The sequence below is a fragment of the Otolemur garnettii genome, unplaced genomic scaffold, assembly GCF_000181295.1.
Source record: "Otolemur garnettii isolate 467f Iridium unplaced genomic scaffold, OtoGar3 scaffold00009, whole genome shotgun sequence".
NCBI lineage: Eukaryota > Metazoa > Chordata > Mammalia > Primates > Galagidae > Otolemur > Otolemur garnettii.
The window spans coordinates 4,834,608-4,853,220 of record NW_003852404.1 but is presented as its reverse complement, the minus strand read 5'-3'; the positions used below and the strand labels follow the sequence as shown (position 1 = coordinate 4,853,220).

General features: G+C 54.3%; 1 protein-coding gene across 1 annotated transcript in view; it reads left to right on the top strand.

Moving 5' to 3' along the window:
* VWA5B1 (von Willebrand factor A domain containing 5B1) overlaps nt 1–18,613 on the top strand; it is a 56,952-nt gene that overhangs the window by 7,561 nt on the left and 30,778 nt on the right. The window contains exons 2-7 of the mRNA XM_012801467.1: nt 8,547–8,711; nt 10,392–10,544; nt 11,827–12,097; nt 14,771–14,916; nt 15,729–15,860; nt 16,365–16,489. Coding sequence (XP_012656921.1) covers nt 8,573–8,711; nt 10,392–10,544; nt 11,827–12,097; nt 14,771–14,916; nt 15,729–15,860; nt 16,365–16,489 — 966 coding nt within the window. The 5' untranslated portion in view covers nt 8,547–8,572. The remainder of the gene's footprint in view (nt 1–8,546; nt 8,712–10,391; nt 10,545–11,826; nt 12,098–14,770; nt 14,917–15,728; nt 15,861–16,364; nt 16,490–18,613) is intronic.

Below are 18,613 nucleotides of genomic sequence, written 5' to 3'. Positions count from 1 at the left end.
GCTCCGTCACCTGCCACCTCATCACTTAGAGGATTCAGGGCAGGCATGGCACAAGAATGACCCTTCGATTCCCTATTTGCCCCACTGCGGGGGAACTGTTCTCAAGGGGCAATGGCTGCAGGCTGGACTCCCCCCACAATCCTGTGAGCCCCTCAGAAGTCAGGGAGGGAGGTGCTGGGACACAGAAAAGGCTCAAAGCCACATGGAAAATTCATTTAGTGCCTTCAGTGGGGCCACAGGGACGCTGGCAGCTTGGAGGGGTAAGCTCACCTTGCCAACGTGCCCCAGGAAAGACGGGTTGTAAAGTGAACTTGTGTAGATAGAGTCCAACTTTCCCAGTGGTGTGTGGGCTAATATTTCTGAGTGGCTGTCAATGGCCAGTGGCTCCAATGCTAGAAGCTCACTGGGCCCCCAGGGAACGGGCCTGGGTCATCCAGCACCACTTACATCTATTTAAGCCCCTCCCCTCCATCTTACTCAGCAGGAATCTTTGCAGAAACCCTACAGACAACCCTTCGTTTATCTGGAGTTTTCAGATTTGCAAGCACCGATTTCCCCCTCTTCAAAGGTGCAGACGCAGCCTCTTAGCTGGAAGCCTCAGAAGCTATGGGTAGCCAGCCCCCACCTCCCGCAGGGCTGATTGTCCTGGACATGGTGCTGGCTGCACTCCAGGTCCCTTGGCAGTGTGAGGACACTGAGCACTGAGAAGTCTGGGCATTCTCTGTGCTGATTATTCCTCCAACCTCCCCCTTTCCCCCATCAAAGGAGACTACAGCTGTCCCTGGGATGGAGTCTTATGGGCTTTGGCCAAAACAGACAGATTTCCCCCAGTATTAGGTTCTTTAAATGAACCCATAGCCAAGGTCTATTGCCACCTCCACCACATTCCATCCTATTTATTTGCTCCCTCATTCAATGATTCATTCATTTAACAAATAAAGCCTAGGCCATCCATTCATTGTTGAGCACAAACTATGGGCCAGACACTGGGGAGAGAGACAGAGTTCTAGGAGCTAACTGCTCCTGGGGTGCGGACAGGACACAGGGCCTGGGGGTAGAGGTCTTATCCATCTTGTTGGCTGCAGTAGCTCAGGCCTAGCACGGTGCCTGGCACAGAATAGGTCCATGTGCATCTGTGAAATGCGCCTGTGATGCACAGTTGATGAGATAAAGAACACAGGAGGTACCAACTATTCCAGTGGGTGGACGGGCTTATGCAGTGCAGATCCCAGGAAGGCTACAAGGAGATGGTGGCATTGGAGTTGGACCTGAAGGATGGATAAGATTTCCTCTGGGAGAGGGAGAGAGGAGTGGGGGTGGCATCCCAGAGAAGACGGAAACACCAGAAGAGAGGGCAGAAGTCAGTCTCGCCTGCAGAAATAACGAGAGGCCTCAACTGGCTGGAGTGTGGGATGTACGGGGTGGGGGCAGGGAGGAGAAGCATAGATTTGTCACCCACGTGGGCGGAATATGGCCCTGGAGAGTGGAGGTTTAGAAGAAGACCAGAATGGGAGACTAGATTCTGGGAGAATCCCAGAATTCTAGAAGCTTGGAACAATCAGACTGGATCCACAGAACCCAGCTAAGGGGCCTCACTTTGATGGGAGCCGGTGCTGGTCTGAGGGTTGGGGTGGCCCTTGGAGTGCAGGCTCCCAACAGGGCCGAGTGAGCACGGGCTTCTTAGAGGGGTTAGTGATGAGAGGAAAGAAGAGGATTCCCAGCCCCAGGTAAGTGGGCGGGGGTGGCAGGCTCAGAACTGCATGGTTCTTTGTGTTTTTCTTATTCTTCGTGTGCATCCAGCCCACTCCACTGGGGGACCCCAACTCTGTGGAGCAGGGTCTGGTGGGAGCAGGCTAGGGTGAGGGAGAGAGGCTTGCACATAGCTTTGCAGGTGGAGGGAACAGACCTCCCACGTTGTCGCCAGGGACAATAATGAGTCGTGGATGCAGGGGACGGGCAGATTTCAGCCATAAGACCAAGGTGAGAGGGGTCACGGAGACAGATGCCTGGCAGGGCCCATTGGACCCTCCTGGCTTGGCAGGTCTGGAGGACACAAAGGCACAGGAGGTTAAGTGACCTGCTCAAGGTCACACAGATGGACATGGCAGAGGCCAGCATCTGGAAGTAGCAGTCCAGGGACTCTAACCCTGGGAAGAGACGGGGACAGAGCCACCACTCACAGGCAAGCTTCTGCCTTTCTAGTTGCTTTCTGAAGAGCAAATACCTCTAGCAAGGGGGTTGGGAGGGCTTTGTTCTTGACCCCAGGAACTTCTTCACCCCTGTCATGATGGCTGAAGCCACCCAAGACCATTCTTCCCGCTCCTTCCATGCACACCCTCCCCCGGTGCTCAGCATGGACTGGATGGGAAGGAACGGGCTTTGAGAGGGGACTGGCTTTCCCTCCCAGCTCGGCTGCTCTGGCTGCACAATGCAGGCCACCAGGCTTCCCTCTGAACCCATGAAGAGAGGGCACATGTGAGCACCAGCCATGTGGGATAAGGCACCAGAACCCAGCAGGCACCCCATTTAGAGGTCCCCCTCTGAACTGAGTGCTGTACTGAGAACTGGGACACTGGCAAAGGACAAAGGACACCCATCACTCTTACAGAACTCACAGCCCCATAGAAAGATGAGCTAGGACAGGTGGGCGGCCACAGTGCCTCAGCATATGGGATGTGAAGCCCCAAGGAGGCCGAGGATCTGAAGTGTCAGGGAAGGCTTCCTGGAGGAGGTGACAGTGAGACTGAGCCTTGGATGATGACTAGAACCTTGAAAAACAGAAGAGGCAAAGATCATTTCAGGAAAAGGCTGCAGAGTGGAAAAGAACTTGGCCTATTCAGAGCATATGGAGGTCAGTGTGTTTGGAAGGAACCGAGCACGCAGGACGTGGCAGGTGGTGGCACTGGGGAGAGATGGGAGCCCGATGGGGAGAGCCTTGAATGCCAGGCTAGGAGTAAGACGTGCCCTTTTGAACAAAAGCTTTGGGAAGCCATTAAGCTCGGGGGGAATGGAGGCCCATGCGTGTGTGCGTGTGTGTGTACCGGCATGTGTAGTGTGGTGACAGAGGGGACCAGAAAGGAAACAGCCTGCAGGTTGATGGACCTGTTAAGGATGCCAGAGATGATTGGAGGACAGAGCAAGGAAGTAGCAGCAATGGCGAGGAAGGGGGAGAGGATTTCAAGAGAACTAGGCGGAATGAAAAGGCTTGGCGGAAGCCGGATGCCAGACACGGTGTAGACTCTCCAGCAAGCACCTGGGCCATCTGGTCCTTCTGCTTTGGGTAACTCCCAGCCCCCTTCCTCACTGGCCGTGTGGCCTCCCCTCCCTGAGCCTTGGCTTGTTTATAAAACAGGGATAGGAAGAGCACCTACCTCTAAGAGATGCTGCAAAGCTGTGTGTGTAAAGCTCTAAGAGTGCGTTTCCCCATTCAGCAAATGTTGACTGAGCACCTACTATACCCCTGGCATTATTCTGTGCTTGGTGGCTATAGCAGTGAACAAACCAAAACAAGGTCCTTGCCCTCGTGGGGATGACACTCCTGAGGGTTGAGGAGACACATTGAACAAGATAAATTAGCGAACTATATACTATGTCAGCTGGTGACAGGCAGTAAGGAAAATGCGAGAAAAGAAAGCTAGGAAGTGCCGGGAGGCTGCGGCTTTAAGAGCGAGTAGTTCTGGTGGTGGGACCATCAGGGATGGTGCGTGAAGTTCAAGGTAGAGAGTGGGAATGGAGAGAAGCCTAGGTTGCTAACATGTGGGTGTCGAGGGATAAACACCCAGGGAGCTGGTGTGCTGTTCCCACAGATGCTAAAGTCACTCAAGGTGATGGCAGGGCAGAAGGACCAGAGGAAGTGGTCAGGCACCAAGTGTTTGCTAACAGGAGGGCGATGGGGACCTTAGAGATAGCAGGCCATAAGGGCAAGGTAGCCAGAGGTGTCAATGCTCACCCATGAGAAGTTTTAGAGGAGACAGACAACGGGGGGTCTTGGAACAACAGCTGGGACCAAGGAGGGCTTCTATGCCACCTCCTGCCTCTGACGGTGACAAGGCATGAGCAGCCTCCCTGGAGAGGATGTGGGGGGGAGGACAGCAGGTGCTCAGGTGAGGACACAGAGAGTCTCCAGAGAGGCACATACTTGCTGGCTACAGAGGGGTGGTTGCTGAGGGCGCAGGGGGAGGTTTGGAGAGCTGGGCAATGGCCAGGAGCGGGCTCAGGGGCACAGAATCTCAGAGCGCCCCCTCCGGGTTGATGCTCTGCTATGAGGTGGGTGGCACCTGTGGCCAGTGAGGGGGCAGATTCAGGCCATGGTTAGGAAACACAGAATGACAGCCTCAGCAGGGTCTTTGAGGACCTGCCCAGGCCTGTAGGCAGAGGACTTCTCTCCCTCAGTGGGGTCAGTGCAAAACCCAGAAACGGCCAGCTTGCCATTGAGAGGACATATTGATTGATTGATTGATTCATTCATTCATTCAACAAATATTTATTCACTCCCTACTATTAGGGCAAGTGTGAGTCAAGGCACTCAGGGTAGATTAGTGAGAAAAACAGGTCCATTGCCCACTCTTGTGGAGGGAACAGGTAACGTTACACACAATAAATATTTTTATGTAATAGTGTGTATTGGAGAGACGCACTGTGGAAAAATCAGGGCTAAGCCAATGAGGGGAAGGGATTAAAGAAGGTCTTTAGGGTTGGTTCGCGGAGATTGTGCCCCTGAGCAGAGATATGGAGGGGTGAGGGGACACTGTGTGGAAGAGCATTCCAGGAAGTGGGAACAGCCAGTGCCAGAGAGCTGAGGCAAGAGACAGTTGAAGGGATGTCACTAAGGGGGCATCAGAAGGGAGCCAATGGGCCCAGGTCTTGAGGGATGTGGCCATCATTAGGGGACTTGAATCATGGAGCCGCCTGACTGGACCCTTGCCTTTCAAGGATCCCTCTGGCTGCTCCCCTGGAAATCGAATGTAGGAATGGGGTCACAGCAGGGTAGGTGACAGGAAGCAGGGCTCAGAATCTAAGTTTGCAGCTTTGCTGACCAGCTGCCTCCTGCCTTAGCACCCGGACTCACCCCTGCCTGTCCCCACTGTATCCCTAATGATGCGTGGTGTCCTGTCACACTCTGGGAGGCTACCAGCGCTCACTGACTCATTTCACTTTAGAAATATTTACTGAGCATCTAGTATGTGCCAGCCCTAAATATACATAATGTCCTGCCCAGAAGGACAGCAGCCACTGGAGATCTATAATTTCTAGGCCAAGAAACAGTCTTAATAAACAGTCCCTCTTATTACCAGGCACCTCCTCTAAGCTGCATAGAACTCCTGAGTCCAGGTTTAGCCCAACAGGGCATCTGAGAAACAGTCCAGTGCCCCCAAAGAATCCTGACCTTTCTAGATGCCCCTTAGAGAACAGGAGAGGGACCCATTTGTAACTCAGGGCACCCTTTCGGAAAGCTCTCCTTCCCAGCCTCCCTGGCCCTCCACTGGCTCTGCCAGCCCCTCCTCCCCTTCACCTTTCTGTTTTCTCTCACCTCACCAGCTCTTTTCCACAATCAGCATCCCAAAAGTCAAGGGCAAACCAGGGAAAGTAAACCTATTAAGTGTTGACTCTGACGCGCTCCATCAGTACTACTCACACAGGGCAGGCACTGTCCCCAAGGCCGGCCCGGCTTCCCACACGCCGACCTGTACATGCTGGGTGGTTCATCCAGGCCTGGAGTGCAGCTGGAAGGCAGGGCACTCAGAGGGCATCACCTGCGCTGGTCCTGTCTCCCCTCACAGGTGTGGCCCGGGGCCCCCGCCAGGAGAAAGGCCCACACAGGAACCCCCTATATCTCTTTGTCCTCCAGGCATCCCAGACTTACGTCCCAAACCAAACACACCTCTCCTGAGGCCTCTACAGAAGAATGGCACTCATAAGGTTCTGTGAGGGTTAAATGAGATAATATATGTGCCCATCACATGATCATTGTTTAATAAATCCCAGCTGCCATTACTATGGTCTTCCCCCACTCCCAAATCTCCTTTGCAGCTAGACTATAAACTCCCTGAAATTAGGGCTGCATCTTATCTTGTATCCTGGGTGGCTAGTTCAGGGCCTGGAATATAGTAGCTGTTTATCAATGCTGAGTGAATTGAGGAAAAATATGCCTCATGAACTAGGCCCCACAGGCAGGACTGAAAGTTTACTCTTTCTAAGAAAGTTTCCTTTTTCCTTTAGACAATCTCACTCTGTTGCCCAGGCTAGAGTGCTGTGGCTGCAGCCTGTCTTACAGCAATTTCAAACTCCTGGGCTCAAGTGATCCTCCTGCCTCCTGCCTAGGTAGCTGGGACTACAGGCACCTGCCACCACACCTGACTGATTTTTCTTTTTGGTAGAGATAAGGGTCTCACTCTTGTTCCAGGTGGTCTCAAACTCCTGAGCTCAAGGGATCCTCCTGCCTGCGTCTCCCCCCACTGCCTGGTTCTGACATTCTTAAAGGGCCAGTGTAGAAGGGAGTGTATCCTCCCCGGGCGAAGGGCAGTGTGTGGGAAGCCTGGATTAGGTAAGACGCCCTGGGCAGAAGGCGAGATGGGCTGGAGCTGAAGTCCAAGTTCAATGCACATCTGGGTGCTAGTTCCTGAAGCTCATTCCCCTATCAACATCTGATAAGGCCCTGTCCGGAGATGACTTCTGCCATCTTGTCCCCCCCAGCCTTTGCGCTGGCCACCGGGACAGAGGACTCCTGAAACAAGGCGGCTGGGGACACAGCAGCTCCTTCCCTGCTCTTCATCTGCCCCCCTTCCCTGCTGTCAGTCAGCCTGACAGGAGATAAGCCAGGAGAGAGCCGCCTGGGCCTGCGCCCAGAGGGAGGACATAATTTAAAAGCCACTGCTGGCCTGGCGGATGCAGGGGGCACCTGAGGACCTTAGCTGGGAACATGGAGAGGACCTAGATGGGAAGAGCTCTTTTCTGACAAAGGGCAGAGAAATTAGCACTCACTGAGCAGCCTTGAGAGTAAAGGGCAGGGGCTGCCAGCCGGGAAGTCTGGCCTGCCTCACACACCGCAGGAGGAAATCCCAGAGCGAATCTGACCTCGGACTTGTAGTCCACACCCTCCTTTGACATTGCTTCCCTTTCTCCCTCCATCCCCCCCCCCAGCCCCCACAAAGGCCTGTGATTTCCCAGGAGCATCTCAGGAAGAGACCAGATCATGGAGATGGGGCTCCAGGAAGTGCTGCGAAGCCTTCCTGTGGGAGGATGAAAGCCAAACGTTTTTTCATTCATTCAATCAGCAGGAAGCAAAAATAGACGTGGCCTGTCCCCATCTGTGGCTCATACAACCTACAGTGGGTGACAGGGAGTACCAAATTCATCTCGCAAACAAAACGTAGCACAGCAAACTGGTGGAGGTGCTCTGTGGGAGAGGCACTCGGCTCTGGGGGAGGATGACAGGGCTGGGCACTGTGGTCTGACCTCCCGCAGAGGGGACCCAAGTGGACACAGGAGAATGAGAAGAGGTCACCAGTTAAGAAACGGGCGTGGACAAGCCTTCCAGGTAGAGACGCAGCCCCGGGGGTGAGGGGGAGGACAGGGCGTGTGTGAGGAGCAGGGGCCGCTGAGATGGAAGGCACATGTCTGGGGCCCATGGTGGTGGCGCAGGCCAGTGAGTACCACGCCACACAAGGCCCTAGGCCACCTTGGGCTTTGGGTCTCTGCCCCAGGAGCAATGGGAAGCCACTGGTGGGGAAAGAGGCTGGGGAGGGTGGTGGAGACCTGTCCAGTTTGGGATTGGTGCATTCGTTCTGGCCACTGGCACAGAATGGATTCCAGGGCAGTTGGGGGGAAGAGAATCCAGAAGCGGTTAGCAGCCGTGGTCCAGGTAGAGACAGACAGTGGTGGCTCGGGACAGGGTGCTGGTGCACCCAGATGGACGCCAGTTTTTTCCAGAGATAAAGCCCAAGCCTTGGCGATGTGGGGGTGGCAAGAAGGAGGTACAGGGACAGCTCCCAGGTTTTGGTCTCCCTATCCAAGGGGTTGGTGGCCCCACACTTTGTTGTCTCGTGGGGGTTCCCCTCTCCCCTCTCTGTCCACCGTGGTGAGCAGACTCACTGAGGTCAGACAAGGAGGGAAGCAGAGAGGTGTCCCAGTGGCCTCCTCATGCCGAGGAAACCTGCAGCCTGGGATTACGGGGTATGCAAGGGCAGAGGGCAGAGCCTGAACGCCCGACTCCCGTCCCAGTGTGGACAGTTGGGGAGAATTTGGGGCTAAGTGTGAGTTACCTGGGCCCTCTCCCTGACCAGGCCCCACTCACTCAGTGAATCCCCACAGGCCACATGTCTTCAGACCTCAGTTTCTGCACCTGTGAAATGGAAAAAAAGGGAATAACCACTTTTCCTCTTCTTGGGGATGATGGGGAGTTACCATGGGGTCGCTAACATAGAAGCCCTTGTGGAAAATGAAGAGCAGAGTGCTTGGGGGGGGGGCGGTGCTAAATGGGAAAACGGGGTTGAGGACTGGTGGGGTGGCCTCTCCCCATCACCTCGCATACTTCCTGTCTCTTGCAGGCCCTGAAGCCTGAATAGCCAACGGGATGCCAGGCCTGCTGAATCGGATCACAGGGGCAGCTCTGCCCCTCACTGCATCTGATGTCACCTCCTTTGTCAGTGGCTATGCCCTGGGCCTCACCGCCTCCCTCACCTATGGCAACCTGGAAGCCCAGCCCTTCCAGGGTAAGGACCTCTGTTGGGGCCTCCCCAGGGGCACCCCCTCCTTCACGTTGACTCTCTGTCCTAACATTTACTAGCTGTTTAATGTTGGGCGAGCCAGGCAACCTCTGAGTCTGTTTCCCCATCTGTAAAATAGGAATACTGTCTCGGCTCTGCAGGCCTCAAAGCTAATAGCAAGGAGCATTAGGGTTCCAGTGGAGGAGGTTCGGGCTCAGCCCCAGTGCATATTCTTTCTGTCCCACAAGGCTCACTGTCCAGTCCTCACTTTCTCCAGGAAGCCCTATAGTTGGAGAGACATCAAGATTCAGTGGAAGGCAGGAGCTTTTGGGCCCAGCCATGGTTCTGACTCCTTTACCTTGGGGAAGCCACTGTCCCCCTCAAAATCAGGATGCTCCTCTGTGCCACTGGACACCAGGGTTTGAGAGGGAGAGCAGATGATGTAGTGTAGGAAGCAGGACACACTGGATTGAAGAACAGTCTGGGGATGTGATTCATAGCGTGGGGCAGTCAGGGTGAAGAGCCATCTGGGAATGGTACTCCTCTCCCTCTACTTCAGGACAGGAGTCATAGGACAGCTCCCCAGGAGGGTGCTGGCCCGGACTCCCGCTCTCCACAGTGATGGGACTTCCTATCTTGGGCAGGGACCTCCAATCCCACCTGAGATTCTGAAACCCTTTCAGTGCTGCCCGGGGGCCCAGCACCACCCAAAGGGACCAGCAGGGCACCTTTCTTCCCATTAGAAGTCTCCTGGGCAGTACAAATAGCCGTGTTCTTGTCTAAGGAAGCCTGGGAAGAGGGGCTTATAATAGTCTCCTGCAAACCCAGGAGACTGAAAAACTCTGAGCAGCCCTAAGGCTTGCCATATGCAGAAGGAGCAAGCACCCCCATTTTATAGATGAAGAAACTGAGGCTCAGAAGGGCAGGAAGTCAGGATTTGTGGAGGGCTCCCTGCGGCTCCAGCAGTGTGCTCTTCCGGTGTTGGAGGGTAGATTAGACGAGACCTGGAGCTCCTAACCCGGTCCCCATACCATCAACATCACTGGGGTGCTGCTTGGAAATGCAGAATCCCAGGCGGGCCTCACCAGTTACCAAATCCGAATCTGCATTTCAATAAGACCCTGCATGATTCACCAGGTACTAAAAGTTGGAGATAAAGAGAACCACATCACATGCCATGGGGCACGTAGCTTAGTAAAACGGTGGCTACTTTTTCAATCTTCACAGCGACCCTGTGAGTTTGGCTTTATTGTCCCCATCTAACAGATGGGACTATGAGGCTTAGAGAGACTATCTTACCCAATGTCACCTGACTAGGAAACATGGCAGGCCTGGATTAGAACTTTAGTCTTCCTCCAAAGTCCCACAGAGGGCACACTTGGGGCCTGTGGCCCAAATTCACCATAGAGGTGTTTGGTTAGGCCCACTCAACAAGTCACATAAAAATCTGGGTTTCCACTCTCTCTTGGAAAATCTGGCCATACCAGGCTCACATATCTGCAAAGTAAGAGCTGGCACCGCGCTGTGCTTATCTGCTGGGCCCCAGAGCCAGGATACCCCAACCCGGCTCTCTGCCGAGGCCTCAGGGTACCCACTTAGTTGCAGTTAAGTATCATCCATCCGTCAGGCCAGAGGGGTACAGAGGGGTGCTGGGGCACTCCATAATTCTGGGCCCCTCTCTGGCAGGCCTCTTTGTGTACCCCCTGGATGAATACACCACGGTGATCGGCTTTGAGGCGGTCATTGCCGACCGTGTCGTGACGGTGCAGATCAAGGACAAAGCCAAGCTGGAGAGTGACCACTTCGATGCCTCCCAAGTCCGATCCCCAACTGTCACTGGTAAGGAGACCATGGAAGAGCCTGGGCCTGGGCAGAGGCTGCCCAGGGCTGGACTCTCAGTAGACCGCACGGTAGCCATGGATGGGGAGAGAGCAGTGAACTAGTTAGGAATATTAGCCAGAATCCTGTGCAATTTTTGGCCAGTAATTAACTTCTCTGAAGCTCTGCTTCAGTGTCTGCAAAATAGAGGTGATTGTTCCTGTTCTCACCTTTGAAAGTGTAGTGAGGAGCAAAGGAGGGGAGGCCACTAAAGGGTTTTAAAGACACCTCTAGGAAACAGAATAGCCTGCCATTTAAACTCAGGGATTAGGGAGTGAGTCACTCCAGGATTTGACTCCCTATTCTGCTGCTCCAAATGGTGGGGGCTTAGATAAGAAATTAACCTCATCTGTAAAAAGAAATATATAACTACACTCTCTCAGTGCTCAACCAAGGCGATGTATGCAGAGCACTTAGATCGCAGTAAGGACTCAAAGCACAGCAACCAATCCTGCTGTTGAGGGAACTGAGGCTCAGAGAGGGAGAGTAACAGGCTCGAGGTCACACAGCATCTTAGTAGCAGAGGCAAGCCTTAGACCCAGGAAATGTAAGAGATTCCTACCATTGGCTCTATGATCAAGGTGAAGTTTGTTCACCTAATTGTTAAAATGTTCAGGAATCTTTTAATGAGCACTCATCATGTGTAAGGTGCAAAACTGCCCTCCAGTTATTATGATTTCTTATGGCCTAGAAGAATAGTTAGGCTGTGCCTGTGAGCAACCTTGATGGGAGGCAGAAAACGAGCCAAGAGGGATCTTGATAATGTCAGAGGAGGGGAACTGGGGTCCAGACTGGGGACCAGGGGGCATCATTCTTGTGGAGGGTTGGATGGAAGGGTGAGATTAGCTAAGCAGGATGAGGGACTGGCCTGCAGATAAAATGCAAGAATGTGAGCAAAAGTACAAATTCCAGAGGTGGGGGTGCTTTAATTTGGTTCTTGGGGTGGGGAGGAGAAGCTGTGGGATGGACATGTGGCCCTCTCTTGGGAGACTTCCTCAGAGTCTCCCACTCCCAGGAAGGTACAGTGGAGAGTACACAGGTTTAGAGCCAGACTCACGTGGGTTCAGATCCTGATTCAACAAGTTGGCTATTTGCTGGATGACTCAGCCAAGTCTCACCCCATGCTGAGCCAAGCTTGGTTTTTCCTGTCAGCAAAATGGGGCTACTCAACCTACCACCCAGCAAGCTTAGAGGGGGTCAGACATGACATATGCCCAGCCTCTGATGCCAGCCTGGCACTTAGGGAACATCCTGCAAGAGGGGGTTTCCATCTCCCCTCATTCCTGCACACCGGGAAAAGTGGCCCTGGATGAGGACTTGGAGCGGATGCTGTTTGTGGTCAACTTGGGGACCATCGCCCCCATGGAGAACATCACCATCTTCATCAGCACCTCCTCGGAGCTCCTGACGCTGCCCAGCGGGGCTGTAAGGGTCCTGCTGCCTGCTGTCTGTGCCCCAACTGTACCCCAATCCTGCACCAAGAGCTCTGACACCTCTAACCAACAGGCCCGGGGGTAAGGAGGCCCTGCCTAGCCAGGGTCAGCGCCTAGGGTAGGCAGCAGAGAGCGGATCGGGTGAAGATAGCAGGGTGTGGGGTGGGGGTGACAGGAAGTAGAATGAGGCTCTGCTTATAAGTACCCCCTTCCGAGTAATTTGTTCCTCCCTGGTCTGCCTTTAGAGGACTTAAGAAACTTCCAACAATGTCCATGGGTTGGAATTGGCCACCTGGGATCAGCGTTTCCAGGGTTTATTTTGTAATTCGCCTGAGAATTATAAGGGGAAGAAATGTGCCCTTCTGGTCCCTTCGGGTGCTGCCGGCCCCCCGGGCAGCACTGAAGGGGTTTCAGAATCTCAGGTGGGGTTGGAGGTCGCTGAGCACCTGTTTTCTGAGCACCTACTATGTGCTGGACACTGGGCAGGGGGCTGGGGACATGGTTCCCATCCTTGTGGAACTTGACAGAGGAGATCATTATTCAACTAAAAATACAACTAATGTCTGACTCATGGCTTTTGAACTGGGATGCATAATTAATTATGTGAAAAGTGCACTGAGGGAGAAGTTCATTGGGCTAAGAGTACAAAAGGGGACCCCAGCCTGGAGCCCAGGGGCCAGGCCAGGCCTCTCTGAGGGGCAATGTTTCGGCTGAGCCCTGGGTGATGGGGAGGATGTAGGCACAGGGAGAAGCATTCCTATAGGTGAGGCCAGTGGAGACAATGGCCCCGGGGAAGCAAGGACAGGGTCCCAGAGAGCAGCTATAGCACAGGCAGCATGGGATGAGGGCATAGAGCAGGGGTCCTCAAACTTTTTCAACAGGGGGCCAGTTCACTGTCCCTCAGACTGTTGGAGGGCTGGACTGCGGGCCCAGGGACGAGTCGGCTGCTAAGCTGGACAGGCAGCGGCGGCAAAAACACCCAGCGGGCCGGATAAATGTCCTAGGCAGGCTGCATGTGGCCCATAGGCCATAGTTTGAGGACGCTTGGCACGGGACACCCTGTGGCCTCAGCAAAGACTTTGCATTTCCCCAAAAGCAGGAAGGAGTCCTTAGAAGGATTTTCATCAGGACAGGGAAGGGACCATGACGGGCCCATTACCGGGATAGTTTCTCTGTACTACCCAGTGGCATAGGGAGTGGCACCTACAGATGAGATCATTTTCAGTGAAAATAAATGCCACATAGGGGACAGAGGGGAACAGAAGAGGACAGGGAGGGAGAGGGCTACTTTAGCTAGAGGACAGGGATTAGGCAGCATCTGTGGCTTGACATGAATGGAGGGAGCAAGCCATGGAAAGACGCGGGGAGGGGAGCATTTTGGAAGGAGAGACTAGCAAGTGCAAAAGCCCTGAGGCAGCAGCACAAAGGCTGACGTGGGTTCATGTGGCCACGGCAAAAAGTCAGAAGGGCTGTGAGGAGTCAGATCCCCAGGAGGACACTTGGCACAACCGAGAAGCTGGCAGCACAGGCCAGTCTCAGACCAGGTGACACCTGCCCGTGGGTTGTCTTTAGAAGCATTGCCATTGGCTCTGAGCCTTGTGCATTTGAGAGGCAGGGGCTTGCTGGGCCATTCAGGCCCTGATATTTCCAAGTGGGTCCTGATCAGCTCATTCTGCTCACTCCAGCAGGCAGAGTTAATAGCAACACTTTGGGGAAAAGCCTGAATCACATCCCTACGAGTCTCAAAATTGCTCAGATAGAATGAATGATGCAAGAGAAACCAAGAACCACAGATTACACTGAGTGTCAGGGAGGACATGAAGAGATGGGAGCCCTTGGTCACGGGTGATGCAAGAGGGAACCAGGACGGCCACCCTGGAGCAATCTGGCAATTGTTAGTGTGTCCCTTGGCCCAGGGATCCCAAAGAAATTCTTTCTCAAGTCCAAAGGGGACATAGACAGGATGTTCGTTCATGGTGGTGTGATTTATGGACACAGGAAAGGTGAAGCCAGAACAAATAAATATGGTGACACCAAGTTGGTAGCAAGGACGTCGGATTACAGCCACCTGGACGGAGCTTAGAGGGTGCCCATTGGGTGGGGGAAGGAGAAGGATTGGGGATGGGGTGCGTGATCACAAAGAAAGGGGCCCCAAAACACAAGCATTCGGCAGGTGACAGTTTGCTAAGCAGCTGCTCAAGGAGTCCCCAAGGCAATTATATAAATATTGTCCCCATTTAATGGGTGATAAAACCAACACTTAGAGGAGAAGTGACTTGTCAAGGGCTTGCAGCGTACAGAGACAGAGTAGGGATTCAGGAAGTGGTGTGACATAGTGCAAACTGTCTCACCATCAAGCCAGAGAGACCTGGGCCGGGATGCTGGCTCTGCCAGGTCAGGATGTGGGAACTCGGGCTGGTCACCTCCTTATCACACTGACCCTTGGTTTCCTCACATGGAACGTGGGGGCTCTGATGCCTTCCCCCTGGGTTGTGGTGAGAACAATGTGAACTAATGCTATCGAACCCGTACCTGGTGCCCAGCCCACAGTAGGTGCTCCTTACAAGTAGCTGTGCCTAACATCAGGTTCAAGGTGCTCCCTGGGGTCAGGCTGAGTGGGAGAAAGCGGGTCCTGGGGCCTCCTTGGTGGGCTGGGCTGCCTGGCACTCAGCATCCTCTCCTCATCCTCTTGCTTTGGGCCCCTGCCTCTGCCCCTGCTGACACCACCTTCTCCTCTTCCCAATCCTTTCCCAGCAAAGACAAGAATTGCTTCGGCACCCGGACCCTGGACTCCTGGAACAAGCTGAGCCTGGCCACTCTCCTGGACACCGATGTGTCCAACCCCATGGAGTATGAATTCAACTTCCAGCTGGAGATCCGCGGGCCATGTCTGCTTGCAGGTGAGAGGGAGCTGTCCACAGGTCCGAAGCCAAATAAGCCCCAGGGTGGAGAGGGCTTCAGGCCCAAACAGCCAGGAACAGAGAGGAAGGGGAGGCAGGGAAGCCGACTGGCCCAGCTGGAGGACAGACTGGAGCACACAGAGTTACAAGCCCCTTCCAGGGACAGATTTCAAGGCCATACACCTCTACCCAACATCCCTGGGGAATAGGGGCTCTTGGTCCTCTTCTGGAGGCCACAGCCCTAACCTGCTTCCTGGTTCTCACCTTGCCTGCATATTAGAACTCCCGGAGGAGATTTTAAACATCTAACAACCCAGATCCCAATCCCCAAGATTTGGGGGTATTTCAGTCCTGAGTGTGGAAACATTTAAAAGCTCCCCACATGCTTCTACTGTGCAGCCAGAGTTGAAAACCATTGCTCCAAAGGTTCTCTTCCCCAGCCATTCTGGCTTCTAAAAGGGATGAGATTTCTTGCTGGTGTATGTGCTCCTAGAGCCACCTTTCATTCCAGTGCAAGAGGCACTTAAGGGGCACCCACCCACTGATTGTATTAGGCTCTTCCTATCTACTCAGCCACATGCTTGGGGCTTTGTGTGCCCTCTGGGGAAGCCACTGCTCTGACCCATATTGGATCCCGAGGTTGGGGCAGGCAGGCACCATCAGACACCATCTAAGTCACACAGTAGGTTAGATGCCCCAACAGGGCTGGCGTGTCAGTTGTCTGTGGCCTGGGTCTGAGCACCCCCCACTGAGCTCCTTTCCCTCCTGGGGCTCCCGAGCCTGCCCTCCCTCACCCTTTCTGTGCCACTCAGGAGTAGAAAGTCCCACCCACGAGATTCGCGCCGATGCGGCCCCATCTGCCTGCTCCGCCAAGAGCATCATCATCACCTTGGCCAACAAGCACACCTTCGACCGGCCCGTGGAGATCCTCATTCACCCCAGCGGTACGGTGCCCGCGAGGGCCCTTGGGCTACATGTGGGAGGAGGAGTGCTAATCCCACAGGGACAGGACACATGTCCTCCTCCAGTGGCTGACCAAGGCAAGGGGCCGGGGTGCGTGTCAGGGAGGGGAGACCAACGACCCACCTCCTAGGAAACTGGGTTGTCACTGGTGGAATCGGTGTCTCCTGCCCTGATTAAAGCTCCAGAAACCCAGGGTCTCTTCCATTCCTGGGGTCTTTGAAACTCTAAGCTCGGCAAGCCATTGGCGACACTGTACCCTCAAAGAGGAACTCTCTTGTGTCATCAAGAATCCACAGAATGTTAGGACCTAAAAAATTCACTTAGCCCCATCTCACCCCTGTTTAACAGAGGAGTAAATTGAGGTCCCCACACCGCTTTAGGCAGCCAGGGCTTCCCGCCTCTGTGAAGATCTTGTCCCTAAACCAGGGCCCCTGGCATCCCCTTCACACCCGAACAAATGTTGAGTGACAATCTCATCTCTGCAGAGCCCCACATGCCACACGTCCTGATGGAGAAAGGGGACATGACCCTGGGAGAGTTCGAGCAGCACTTGAGGGGAAAAACAGATTTCATTAAAGGGACGAAGAAGGACAGTCGCGCAGAGCGGAAGGTGAGGACCACTCAAGTGGGGAGGGGAGGGGGGCAGGGCTGGGGCAGCTCTAAAACCTGGTCCCCACTCAACCAAGGAGGACACTGAACCTGCATGAGGAGGCCACCTGCCCTAAGTCACACAGCAATTTGGTAGCAGAGCCCAAGCAAGAAGTTGTGTCCTTCAGTGGGCTGAGACATTGCAGGGGCCTTCCAGATGCCCAGTCACCCTGGCTCTTTCTCCTGCCTCCTGCCAAGTTACCTTCTCCTAGTAGCCCCAAGGGGTCTAAGCCAGGCATAATTTGCATCTGGTGGCAACAATGGCCTTGACCTCCTCTGGACTACCACATCCACCTGGGGATGCCCAGGCCTTTCAGCTGGGGGTCTTCCAGCTCCCTCCTGGGGCTCCCTTCTCCCACGTCCCAAACAGCCCCTTGGTCTTCCTCCCTCTGGGGTCCTTGCTTGCTGAGACATAAAAGATATGGGCAAAGTGGGTTTCCCCAAGAAAGATCCTTCCCCTCTGCCCTCCCTGTACCCCATGAGGCTACGGGACCAGCAGCTCCTGGCAGGGGTGGGGAATGGTGGGAGGCAGAGGAACAGTAGCAGGCCACATCCAGTGCTCTCCCTCAGGCCCTGCACACCAGGTCCTAAGCACAGAGATAGGTTTAAGAACGATGGCACACCTCCTTAAATCAGCCCCCTTTCTAGCTGAGAAAACTAAGGTTTAGTACCCAAAGATAAGCAGTGATTGGAGAAAGGGGGAGATTGTCATCTCAAGAGTTAGACTTGGTGACAAGGAAGCTAAAGAATGAGATTGATCATGTGGGGCAGGGAAGGGGGAGTGGAATTCACAGCCTTACCCATTGTCTGCTGGCCTAGCTGGCCAGGGAGGGTCGCAAGGGGGATGAGGGGGAAGTGGACAGGGAAATGCAGCTAGGTTGTGGCCTATTTGATCCACCATGGGATGTTCAAAGGGAAAGTGCAGGTGGCTCAGTGCCACTCACAGCCTCCCCATGTTTAGGGACACCACTGAAATTACTTGCCCCCTCCCAGAGGTGCCCCTCACCCAGCTGAGTCAGCTGGAAGAAGCCACTGGAGCCTTCTCCGAATGGGGGTGGCAATGCCAGGGGACCCACGGGGCTCTGAGAACTGTAGCATGTGGACAAGGGGGAGCCCAGGGGGGCTTCCAGGCCTGGGGCTGGCTGTCCTGACTGTTATGCTTTAAATCAATTAGCTCTGGCACTGCTGAAGCAAATGAGAATTAATTTGCCACCTTGGGTTGGTTATGCAAATCGCCCATATTCTCATGAGCTCCAGGGATGACAGCAATCAACCCGATCAACCCGCAGCTGCTAAGAAGTGATGAGTTTATTGAAATTGGATAATGGCAGCTTGAGGACACATCAGAGCATCCTGAGCCAGGGCACCCACCCTGTCCCTCTGAGAGGCAGAACAAGGGTCCTGGAGGTGGCTCCACTCACTGGTAGATGTGGCTGGTGGTGCCTTGGACTCTGTCATCAAAAAAGCTAGGCTGGGAGGGAGGCAGGTTGGGGGCATCCAGAGGGTGAACGTCAGTCAGGATGGGAGGCTGGGATGTGCTGTCAAGACCATGATTTAGCAAAGAGGAGAAAATAACACAGAGGGACACACCATGTATGAGAGGCAGAGACTGGGGAGGAGGGACAACCCAAAAGGTACATACACAGGTCAGTGGCAGACAGAAAGACCCCACAGAGTCAGCCTCTCATTGATCATTCCACAAACCATAAGTGTCCAATCCGTGCCGGGCTCTGTTCTAGGCCCCGGGCAGCAACGCATTCCTTGTCCTCATTGAGCTAGAATGGGGAGACAGTCAAAAAATGAGTAAATGAGCCAGATCTGGGGCTGGGGTGGTGGCTCACGCCTGCAATCCTATCGGTCTGGGAGGCCCAGGCGGGTGGATTGCCTGAGCTCATGGGTTCCAGACCAGCCTGAGCTAGAGCGAGACCCCTATCTCTAAAAAAGAACCAGGCATTGCGGCAGGGGCCTGTAGTCCCAACTACCTGGGAGGCTGAGGCAAGAGAGTCACTTGACCCCAAGGGTTTGAGGTTGCTGTGAGCTATGACACCATGGCACTCTACCAAGGGTGACAAAGTGAAAGTCTGTC